This window comes from Salvelinus namaycush, chromosome 3, assembly GCF_016432855.1.
Source record: "Salvelinus namaycush isolate Seneca chromosome 3, SaNama_1.0, whole genome shotgun sequence".
NCBI lineage: Eukaryota > Metazoa > Chordata > Actinopteri > Salmoniformes > Salmonidae > Salvelinus > Salvelinus namaycush.
The window spans coordinates 3,032,166-3,044,985 of NC_052309.1; the positions used below are offsets into that span (position 1 = coordinate 3,032,166).

General features: G+C 42.1%; 1 protein-coding gene across 1 annotated transcript in view; it reads right to left on the reverse strand.

The window, feature by feature from the left end:
• The window catches only part of LOC120044750 (macrophage mannose receptor 1), a 36,227-nt gene extending 27,836 nt beyond the window's left edge, over nucleotides 1-8,391 (reverse strand). The window contains exons 1-5 of the mRNA XM_038989427.1: nucleotides 8,385-8,391; nucleotides 4,599-4,744; nucleotides 4,393-4,505; nucleotides 3,965-4,098; nucleotides 3,459-3,682 (exon numbers count right to left, since the gene is read on the reverse strand). Coding sequence (XP_038845355.1) covers nucleotides 3,459-3,682; nucleotides 3,965-4,098; nucleotides 4,393-4,505; nucleotides 4,599-4,744; nucleotides 8,385-8,391 — 624 coding nt within the window. The remainder of the gene's footprint in view (nucleotides 1-3,458; nucleotides 3,683-3,964; nucleotides 4,099-4,392; nucleotides 4,506-4,598; nucleotides 4,745-8,384) is intronic.
• Between the last annotated feature and the right edge of the window lie 4,429 nt (nucleotides 8,392-12,820).

The window sequence follows — 12,820 nt, forward strand, 5'->3', positions numbered from 1 at the left end:
AAACTCTAGACTACCTTTACACCACACACAGAGACGCGTACAAAGCTCTCCCTCGCCCTCCATTTGGCAAATCTGACCATAATTCTATCCTCCTGATTCCTGCTTACAAGCAAAAATTAAAGCAGGAAGCACCAGTGACTCGGTCTATAAAAAAGTGGTCAGATGAAGCAAATGCTAAACTACAGGACTGTTTTGCTATCACAGACTGGAACATGTTCCGGGATTCTTCCGATGGCATTTAGGAGTACACCACATCAGTCACTGGCTTCATCAATAAGTGCATCGATGACGTTGTCCCCAAAGTGACTGTACATACATACCCCAACCAGAAGCCATGGATTACAGGCAACATTCGCACCGATCTAAACGGTAGAGCTGCAGCTTTCAAGGAGCGGGACTCTAACCCGGAAGCTTATACGACATACCGCTATGCCCTCTGATGAACCATCAAACAGGCAAAGCATCAATACAGGACTAAGATCGAATCGTACTACACCGGCTCCGACACTCGTCGGATGTGGCAGGGCTTGCAAACTATAACAGACTACAAAGGGAAGCACAGACAAGAGCTGCCCAGTGACACGAGCCTACCAGACGAGATAAATAACTTCTATGCTCGCCTCGAGGCAAGTAACACTGAAACATGCATGAGAGCATCAGCAGTTCCGGACGACTGAGTGATCACACTCTCCGCAGCCGATGTGAGTAAGACCTTAAAACAGGTCAACATTCAGATGGACGGATTACCAGGACGTGTACTCCGAGCATGCGTTGACCAACTGGCAGGTGTCTTCACTGACATTTTCAAACTCTCCCTGTCTGAGTCTGTAATATCAACATGTTTCAAGCAGACCACCATAGTCCCTGGGCCCAAGAGCACTAAGGTAATCTGCCTAAATGACTACCGACGCGTAGCACTCACGTCTGTAGCCATTGAAATGCTTTGAAAGGCTGGTCATGGCTCACAGCAACACCATTATCGCAGAAACCCTAGACCCACTCCAATTTGCATACCGCCCCAACAGATCAACAGATGATGCAATCTCTATTGAACTCCACACTGCCCTTTCACACCTGGACAAAAGGAACACCTATGTTAGAATGCTATTCATTGACTACAGCTCAGCGTTCAACACCATAGTGCCCTCAACGCTCATCACCAAGCTAAGGACCCTGGGACTAAACACCCCCCTCTGCAACTGGATCCTGGACTTCCTGACAGGCCGCCCCCAGGTGGTAAGGGTAGGTAATAACACATCCGCCACGCTGATCCTCAACAAGGGGGCCCCTCAGGGGTGCGTGCTCAGAGTCCTCCTGTACTCCCTGTTCACTCATGACTGCACGGCCAGGCACGACTCCAACACCATCATTAAGTTTGCAGATGACACAACAGTGGTAGGCCTGATCACCGACAAGTTACGATGAGACAGCCTATAGGGAGGAGGTCAGAGACCTGGCCGTGTGGTGCAAGGACAACAACCTCTCCCTCAACGTGATCAAGACAAAGGAGATGATTGTGGACTACAGGAAAAGGAGAACCGAGCACGCCCCCATTCTCATCGACGTAGCTGTAGTGGAGCAGGTTGAGAGCTTCAAGTTCCTTGGTGTCCACATCACCAACAAACAAACATGGTCCAAGCACACCAAGACAGTCGTGAAGAGGGCACGACAACCTATTCCCCCTAAGGAGACTGAAAAGATTTGGCATGGGTTCTCAGATCCTCAAAAGGTTTTGCAGCTGCACCATCGAGAGCATCCTGACTGGTTGCATCACTGTCTGGTATCGCAACTGCTCGGCCTCCGACCGCAAGGCACTACAGAGGATAGTGGGTACGGCCCAGTACATCACCGGGGCCAAGCTTCCTGCCATCCAGGACCTCTATAACAGGCGGTGTCAGAGGAAGGCCCTAAAAATTGTCAGAGGAAGGCCCTAAAAATTGTCAGAGGAAGGCCCTAAAAATTGTCAAAGACTCCAGCCACCGTAGTCATAAACTGTTCTCTCTGCTACAGCACGGCAGGTGGTACCGGAGCGCCAAGTCTAGGTCCAAGAGGTTTCTAAACAGCTTCTACCCCCAAGCCATAAGACTCCTGAACCTCTAATCAAATGGCTACCCAGACTATTTGCATTTCCCCTCCCCCCTCTTCTACACTGCTGCTACTCTCTGTTATTATCTATGCATCGTCACTTTAAGAACTCTACCTACATGTACATATTATCTCAATTACACTGGTGCCCCCGCACATTGATGCTGTACCGGTACCCCCTGTATATAGCCCCGTTGTTGTTATTTACTACTGCTATTTAATTATTTCTTATTCTTATCTCTTACTTTTTTAGGTATTTTCTTAAAACTGCATTGTTGGTTACGGGCTTGTAAGTAAGCATTTCACTGTAAGGTTGTATTCGGCCCATGTGACAAATACAATTTGATTTGATTTGATATCAGTGCTTGAGGCGTCACTACAGACACCCTGGTTCGAATCCAGGCTGTATCACAACTGGCCGTGATTGGGAGTCCCATAGGGCGGTGCACAATTGGCCCAGCGTCGTCCGGGTTTGGCAGTCATTGTAAATAAGAATTTGTTCTTAACTGGCTTGCTTAGTTAATTAAATATATAAAAAAGTAGTCAACACAAATGAGTATTGAAGCTGATTAGTGAGTGTTGACATGATAGCTCAGCTGAATTGTACACAGCTTGTTGCCAAAGCTAAGCAGGGTATGTAGAGGTAGGCATCTGGATGGGAAACTCATTCTCACTGAAGAGCATTACCCCTCAAATACCAGTAGGAGTCACTGTTCAGGTTGGACTGTGACATCACGCATTACCCCTCAAATACCAGTAGGAGTCACTGTTCAGGTAGAACTGTGACATCACATTTGATTTCAATATAAGGCCTAAACTCTTTATTTAGGTTGATGGCATGATGAAACACTGGCATTGATTCACAATTACCATTACTATCAACTTTGAAACAACGTCAAATAAAATCTGTGTAATTAAATTCAACAATTTTAACCACCCAATATTTAATTATTCTATATGGAATTTTCAATGCAATTTCAACGTATACATAGTTCTGATGATTATGTTGAAATTAGATTGATGTCACAACCTGTTAGTCAGATTAAGTCAATGTATTTAAGTTAAAGTTTTACCCTAATTTCAAAGTTTACAACGCTGGTTGAAATTAGATGAGAACAATACTGGTGGATGACTTTTTTCAAATACAATGTAATTTTCCACGTTGATTCCACATCACAGTCCCTTGACAAATGATGTTGAAACAACATTGATTCAACCAGTGTGTGCCCAGTGGGTAATGTACATTGAAATGATATCTGTCTAAGGATTATATTTTCTTTCATTAATTAATCCTGGATTGTACTGACTATATTGATTTAGGGGCTTGGGTCTGATATCTTTTGGATGGGTCATATACTGTATGTTTTGATTACCAGAGTGGTGTAGCCAAGCCAAAGGTCAAAGAAGGAATCGTCCAGTCTTCCTGTGATGTACTGCTCCTCTTCCGGTGATGCGATGGACACCAGGTCCGCCCCGTCTCTAACACAGTCGTGTCTGGCTCCCAACCAGCTCTTCCTGGTGTCTGTCTTTAGTTTGTAGCAGTTGGATCCATACTGGCTCCATCCGTTGGCTGTGTCGCACGTTGTTGGAGGATTAGCTGAGGAAAGGAGTGAAATGTGTACGTATATCATTCACCTTCTTAGGTCCCATAAGCATTATTGTAGACAACATATTATCTCAATTACAAAGAAAGGTCTTTGTTTCTGGAAATTTTGAGCCTGTAATCGAACCCACAAATGCTGATGCTCCAGATACTCAACTAGTCTAAAGAAGGCAAGTTTTATTGTTGCTTTAATCAGCACAAGTTTTCAGCTGTGCTAACAAAATTGCAAAAGGGTTTTCTCAATTGCACATATGTCGATTGGCCAGTTAAACCTACGGTTGGGGCGCTTGCATATATACTTCCGCCGGCTAGTGCAGACGTCATCATTCCATCGTCCTTGCTCTCCCCCCACCACCTCCCCACAATCCTCGTTGTCCTCCCAGTTGTCAGGATTCCCTGGTTTCCAGTATCTGTGTCGAGGGCACAAAGCACACATGAGAAAATCAGAGGTGAATATTAATAATCATGTGGTCAAATGATGGCTTGATACCCAACCATCCTGGGAAGTATGGTGCCCATCAACCAATCACCAACAACCTTCACACAACAAAAGGCTACTATGGAGTGTTACTGTGCTTGATACAAGTCAATGATTAACAGCACTTGATTACCCCCAACCAAATGGTTCATTTCATGGAACCATAATTTGCTGATGTGTTTCAATATAGTGTCAGATCATTGAAGATCATAAGATGGCTACGTACGCTAAGAAGGGGAGGAAAGTGTTCCCGTCAGTCCACTCCCACACTCCCTCAGCAGCAATGTCATTCAGACCGATCCAGAAAATCTCTGTACCAACCTGAGTCCGTACCCATGTCTACCAGGAGAGAGCAGAGGTCACAGTACAGAGTCATATACAGTAGTTATGAACTAGACTACTGTAGAACGCATCTCAAACCCAGAAGCTCACCCTCTCATGAATGTCCAGGATGCTCATCAGATGGCTCCCCCGTCGCACACAGTCTGTGCGGGCATCATCCCAGGACTTTGTGTCGGTAGAGAAGTAGTAACACTTGTCCTCATTGGCCCTCCATCCCTCCTCACACTGACTGAAGGCTGACAACACAACAATCACAGGTGTGTTTAGCTGCAGGTCTAACTGATCATAGTTCACTTTATGGGAAAATAACAAAGCAAATACAATAAGATGTATGGAACATTATAAACTGGGTGGTTCGGTCCCTGAATGCTGATTGGCTGAGAGCCGTGGTATATCAGACCGTATACCACAGGTATGACAAAACATTTATTTTTCCTTCTCTAATTACGTTGGTAACCAGTTTATAATAGCAATAAGGAACCTCGGGGGTTTGTGGTATATGGCCAATATACCACGGCTAAGGGCTGTTCTTAGGCACGACCTTGTGCATTATTGCTTAATTACACAACAAGAAAAAATAAATTACTTCAGTCCAGTATAACTGATCGTAACTTATCATGGCTATTCCCAGTGTTGTTATTTTTATCCTTATTTCTATTGGGTTACATGAGGAAACATTCCACAACCTCTTCGTGCCAATGTTGAAAGGGCATCGTGCCCTCCTTCCATCATAAACTTTAACGCTAATGTGGATGCAACCATGATTACGGATAATCCTGAATGAATCGTGTATAAATGATGAGTGAGAAAGTAACGGAGGCACAAAGATCATACCTCCAAGACATGCTAACCTCTCACCATTAGAATAACAGGGGAGGTTAGCATTTTATATCATACCCCCAAGACATGCTAACCTCTCACCATTAGAATAACAGGGGAGGTTAGCATTTTATATCATACCCACAAGACATGCTAACCTCTCACCATTAGAATAACAGGGGAGGTTAGCATTTTATATCATACCCCCAAGACATGCTAACCTCTCACCATTAGAATAACAGGGGAGGTTAGCATTTTATATCATACCCCCAAGACATGCTAACCTCTCACCATTACAATAACAGGGGAGGTTAGCATTTTATATCATACCCCCAAGACATGCTAACCTCTCACCATTACAATAACAGGGGAGGTTTGTATTTTTGGGGGGGGTATGATATTTATACCTGTCTAACTTTCTCACTCATCATTACACACAATTCATTCAGGATTATCCGTAATCATGGTAGCATTCACATTAATGTAGAATAAGTAGATATGTAGATAAGAAACATATTATATTCTTATTTACAATAAAAGTGACTCCAAAATGACACAATACATTATTTACCATTCATTTCTATTGGGCACAAAATCATCTGAAACACAACCAAAAACAAACAGCAAATGCATCTAACAAGTTTGAGTCACAAACTTGATGTAATCATTGCATGCTAGGGAAATAGGACAAAATAGTACACTTTTGATTTCTTTAAAGCACATATAAGTGAATCTGTCCAAATACTTATGCCACCTTCAAATGAAGGGGACTCAATACATGAAGTGCTTTTCATTTCTAAACGGTACAAACAGTTTTGTAGGAAAATACCCTCAAATAAAAGGTGACATTCTGTACTGTTGCCTCATGAAACATTTGATCTCAAATCCAAAATGCTGGAGCATAGAGCCAAATGTAAGGTTTTAGCTTCACTGTCCAAATAAATACATAGGGCAGCGTAAGTATTCCATGTAAATTATAGCAATGTGAACTTGATATTAAACTAGATGAATTTAGGTTCTATAGAAAGATAATTTTGGATATAAATAATGATTATACTTACCACAATTGATCAGACTACAGAGGGTGAAAAGCAGTAGCAGCATGCTATGTGTTTTATCCAGCAGATCAATATATAGTCTTGGTTTAGTTCTCAGGGTCTAATACATCCTAAAGGAGTAGTCTTCTCAACGTTCTCTAGAAATGGGTATGTACCTGCTGCAACTCAACACAGCTTTGAGCATCCTGGCACAGTTTCTCTTCTTTTAAGAACCACCCCAAGGTCCAAAGATTGAGGGGCAGTAAACCAGGGATGACAAACACTTGACCTGAGCTATGATGCCAAACCATCACCAAAAGTGGCCTACTGTTGGCGGGGTTAAGTCCACATGTCTTTAAAGTACATAAAGGTGCTCCGCAGGGGTCGATACTAGGACCTGTTCTTTTCACTATTTATAGAAACGCTATTGGTCAATCTGTTGTAAATGTAATCTACAGTGGCTTCAGAAAGTATTAACACCCATTGACATTTTCCACATTTTGGTGTGTTACAGCCAGAATTTAAAATGGAATTGATAACTTTTTTTTGTTACTGGCCTATACACAGTAACCCATAATGTCAAAGTGGAATTATGTTTTTAGAAATTTTTACAAATGAATTAAAAATGAAAATCTGAAATGTCTTGAGTGAATAAGTATTCAACCCCTTGGTTATAGAAAGCCTAAATAAGTTCAGGAGTAAAAATGTGCTTAACAAGTCACATAATAAGTTGCACAGACTCCCTCTATATGCAATAATAGTATTTAACATTGTTTTTTTATGATTACCTCATCTCTTTACCCCACACATACAATTATCTGTAAGGTCCCTCAGACGAGCAGTGAATTTCAAACACAGATTCAACCACAAAGACCAGGGAGGTTTTCCAATGCCTCACAAAAAAAACAGTCATTGAATATTCCTTTTATCATGATGAAGTTATTAATTACACTTTGGATGGTGTATCAATACACCCAGTCACTACAAAGATACAGGCGTCCTTCCTAACTCAGTTTCCGGACAGGAAGGAAACTGCTCAGGGATTTCATCATGAGGCCAATATTGTAGTTACTCCACAATACTAACCTAACTGACAGTGTGAAAAGAAGGAAGCATGTACAGAATAAAAAATATTCCAAAATGCGCACGAAAGTAAAACTGCAAAAAATGTAGCAAAGAAATTAACTTTATGTCCTGAATACAAAGTGTTATGTTTGGAGCAAATCCAACACAACACATCACTGAGTACCACTCTCCATTTTTTAAAGCATAGTGGTGGCTGCATCATGTTATGGGTATGCTTGTATTTGTTATGGACTGGGGAGTTTTTCAGGATAAAAAAATAAACAGAATGGAGCAAAGCACAGGCAATACCCTAGAGGAAAGTCCAGTCTGCTTTCTACCAGTCACTGGGAGATGTATTCACCTTTCAGCAGGATAATAACCTAAAACACAAGGCCAAATCTACACTGGAGTTGCTTACCAAGAAGACAGTGAATGTTCCTGAGTGGCCTAGTTACAGTTTTGACTTAAATCTGCTTGAAAGTCTGTGGCAAGACCTGAAAATGGCTGTCTAGCAATGATCAACAACCAATTTGACAGAGTTTGAAGAATTCTGAAAACAATAATGGGCAAATGTTGCACAACCCAGGTGTGAAAAGCTCTAAGAGACTGACCCAGAGAGCCGTAATCACAGCTGTAATCGCTGCAAAAGATGGTCCTAACATGTATTATCTCAGTGTGTTGAATACTTATCTAATCAAGATATATTAATGTTTTATTTTCTATAATCTTTTAGTTTTTACAGATGTTATAATTTTTCTTCCACCTTGACATTAAAGAGAATTTTGTGTAGATCGTTGACAAAAAAAATGACAATTTAATCAATTTTAATTCCACTTTGTAACACAACAAAACGTGGAAAAAGTCAAGGTGTGTGAATACCTTCTGAAGGCGCTGTAGATCACATCATTACACTCTTTTTGTTTACAAAGCCCTGCTCCACAAGCTTCCGACTTACCTAACATCACCGGTAAAGATTTAAAATGACAAGTTAACAAACTCATTCACAGGGTCGGTTAACTCTGGAGACTCATTTGGTGTCCAGAGAGTTTGGTAAGTCAGCCTTTAGTTGTCTTGCTTCACATCTCCAAAATACATTTAGAATAGATGTGTTAGTGTCCCTTGGGCAGTTCAGGCAGCAGACAGAGGATTTGTACAATGAAGAATGTGTTTGTTTAAGTTGACTGTGTTTTGTGTATATTAATGCTTGTCTGTTCAATATGTGTTGTTAGATTTATATTGCATTCGATTTTTTATTTATTTTATGAAATTGTATATGCAAGGCTCCCTCGTAAAAAAAGACACTGGTCTCAACGGTGACTCGCTGATTAAATAAAAAGGTCATAAATAGTCTTTATGAATTCCCTAAAAAGCCTTCATAAATTGTAGTTCATAAAGTGGGGCGGAATATTTAAATAAAAGGGAAGTAGTCCGTGACATATATTCGAATATATACATCACATTTCTTATAGATTTCATGATCTGATCAAATTGACGTGAACATTTTGCCCCATTAACGGGGCAGCAGGTAGCCTTGTGGTTAGAGCGTTGGGCCAGAAATCGAACATTTACTAGCTCGAATCCTCGAGCTGACAAGGTAAAAATCCCCTGAACAAGGCAGTTAACCGACTGTTCCCCGGTAGGCCGTCATTGTAAATAAGAATTTGTTCTTAACTGCCTAGTTAAATAAAAACATTGGTTGATGGCATAGTTGTTGGTGTTTATACACTGAGTAAAAAAACATTAGGAACCCTAATACTGAGTTGCCCTCAGTTCAGTCTATGTCATGGAAAGAGCGTGTCAGTGTAACGTTTTCTCACATCCATGTCTTGAGTTGAATGAAATAATGGGCTGATTCATCTCAGGAGGTACATTTGACATGATATCAATTATGAAATCTCAAAGTCCAAAATATGTTTTTATGATTCTCCTAAAACCCACATACTTTTAGTCTGTAAACATTATATCACCGAAACTGCCTTGAATGGTTACTTTTTAACTTTTTACTCAGACCCGCTTTAGCGTCGTTTAGCCTTGTTTACAAGTTCTAACACTGGAATGTGAGATGTAATCTACACCTCCATTACGATGATAGAAACCCTCGTTATTTAATTTAAGGATTTTTCAATTTCAGCGTCATTATTTCTATATAGCCTACACTTTCTCGTTCTGAACTTCTCACACGAGTAGGACGGTATGACTTCTGTGATCAAGAGCAGCTGCTCACCTATTTGACACCTCCAACACGGCCAAAGCATCAGCTATGCGGGTGTCGGTTATCGCTTGTTATCGAGGCCTTGATTTATGTATGGTGAATTGGTGGCGCAGAAAAACCATCAGCACAACAATAAAAGCATAGAATCCTAATTTACATACATAAAACGGTTGAATCTGTACCTTCATCTGAATCTAAGTTAGACTGTTCACTGATACACAGCGGTGGAAAATGTTCCTAATTGTCATACTTGAGTAAAAGTAGACACACCTTTATAGAAAATGATGCAAGTCACCCAGTAAAATTCTACTTGAGTAAAGTCTAAAAGTATTTGGTTTTAAATATACTTAAGTATCAAGTCATTGTAATTGCTCAAATAAACTTAATTCTCAAAAGTAAAAATTATTTCAAATTCCTTTTAAGCAAACCAGACAGCACCATTTTTTTTTTTTTTTTTAACGGATAGAGGGGGGGGGGGGGCACGCTCCAACACTGACACAATCATTTTACAAACAAAGCATGTATTTAGTGAGTCCGCCAGATCAAAGGAAGTAGGGATGACCAGGGATGTTCTCTTGATAAGAGTGTGATCACTCAGCTACACATGCCTCTCCGTAATGTCAAGATGCCTTGTCTATTGCTGTTTTGGTTAGTAATTTTTGTCTTTTTTCACTGTAGAGCCTCCAGCCCTGCTCAATATGCCTTAGCTAGCCCTTATGTTCCACCCCACACACATGCGGTGACCGCACCTGGCTTAAACGGTGCCTCTAGAGACAAAACCTCTCTCATCGTCACTCAATGCCTAGGTTTACCTCCACTGTACTCACAACCTACCATACCCTTGACTGTACAGTATGCCTTGAATCTATTCTTCCGCGCCCAGAAACCTGCTCCTTTTACTTTCTGTTCCGAACGCACTAGATGACCAGTTCTTTTAGCCTTTAGCCGTACCCTTATCCTACTCCCCCTTTGTTCCTCTGGTGATGTAGAGGTTAATCCAGGCTCTGCAGCCCCCAGTTCCACTCATATTCCCCAGGCGCTCTCATTTGTTGACTTCTGTAACAGTAAAAGCATTGGTTTCATGCATGTTAACATTAGAAGCCTCCTCCCTAAGTTTGTTTTATTCACTGCTTTAGCACACTCCGTCAACCCGATGTCCTAGCCATGTCTGAATCCTGGCTAGGCCACCAAAAATCCTGAAATTTCCATCCCTAAATATAACATTTTCCGACAAGATAGAACTGCCAAAGGGGGCGGAGTTGCAATCTACTGCAGAGATAACCTGCAGAATTCTGTCATACTATCCAGGTCTGTGCCCAAACAATTCGAGCTTCGACTTTTAAAAACCCACCTTTCCAGAAACAAGTCGCTCACCTTTGCCGCTTGTTATAGACCCCCCTCGGCCCCCAGTTGTGCCCTGGACACCATATGTGAATTGATCGCCCCCCATCTATCTTCAGAGTTCGTACTGTTAGGTGACCTAAACTGGGACATGCTTAACACCCCGGCCGTTCTACAATCTAAGCTAGATGCCCTCAATCTCACACAAATCATCAAGGAACCTACCAGGTACAACCCTAAATCCATAACCATGAGCACCCTCTTAGATATCATCCTGACCAACCTGCCCTCTAAATACACCTCTGCTGTCTTCAACCAGGATCTCAGCGATCACTGCCTCATTGCCTGCGTGCATACTGGGTCTGCGGTCAAACGACCACCCCTCATTACTGTCAAACGCTCCCTAAAACACTTCAGCGAGCAGGCCTTTCTAATCAACCTGGCCTGGGTATCCTGGAAGGATATTGACCTCATCTAGTCAGTAGAGGATGCCTGGTTGCTCTTCAAAAGTGAATTCCTCTCCATCTTAAATAAGCATGCCCCATTCAATGTAGAACTAAGAACAGATATAGCCCTTGGTTCACCCCAGACTTGACTGCCCTTGACCAGCACAAAAACATCTTGTGGCGTACTGCATTAGCATCGAATAGTCCCCGCGATATGCAACTTTTCAGGAAAGTCAGGAACCAATATACTCAGTCAGTTAGAAAAGCTAAGGCTAGCTTTTTCAAACAGAAATTTGCTTCTTGTAGCACTAATTTCAAAAAGTATTGGGACACTAAAGTCCATGGAGAATAAGAGCACCTCCTCCCAGCTGCCCACTGCACTGAGGATAGGAAACACTGTCACCACCGATAATCGATCATTTCAATAAGCATTTTTCCACAGCTGGCCATGCTTTCCACCTGGCTACCCCTACCCTGGCCAACATCTCAGCAGCCCCTGCCACAGGTTTCAATTCTCGGGCCGACTCTCTTCTCTGTATATATCAATGATGTCGCTCTTGCTGCTGGTGATTCTCTGATCCACCTCTATGCAGACGACACCATTCTGTATATATCTGGCCCTTCTTTGGACACTGTGCTAACAAACCTCCAAACAAGCTTCAACGCCATACAACACTCCTTCTGTGGCTTCTAACTGCTTTTAAATGCTAGTTAAACTAAGTGCATGCTCTTCAACCGATTGCTGTCCGCACCCTCCCGCCCGACTAGCATCACTACTCTGGACGGTTCTGACCTAGAATATGTGGACAACTACAAATACCTAGGTGTCTGGTTAGACTGTAAACTCTCCTTCCAGACTCACTTTAAGCATCTCCAATCCAAAATTAAATCTAGAATTGGCTTCCTATTTCGCAACAAAGCCTCCTTCACTCATGCCGCCAAACATACCATCGTAAAACTGACTATCCTACCGATCCTTGACTTCGGTGATGTAATTTACAAAATAGCCTCCAACACTCTACAAACTGGATGTAGTCTATCACTAAAGCCCCATATACTACCCACCACTGCGAACTGTATGCTCTCGTTGGCTGGCCCTCGCTTCATATTCATCGCCAAACCCACTGGCTCCAGGTCATCTATAAGTCTTTGCAAGGTAAAGCCCCACCTTATCTCAGCTCACTGGTCACCATAGCAACACCCACCCGTAGCACGCACTCCAGCAGGTATATTGCACTGGTCATCCCCAAAGCCAACACCTCCTTTGGCCGCCTTTCCTTCCAGTTCTCTGCTGCCAATGACTGGAACGAATTGCAAAAATCTCTGAAGCTGGAGTCTTATCTCCCTCTCTAACTTTAAGCATCAGCTTACCGATCACTGTACCTGTACCTC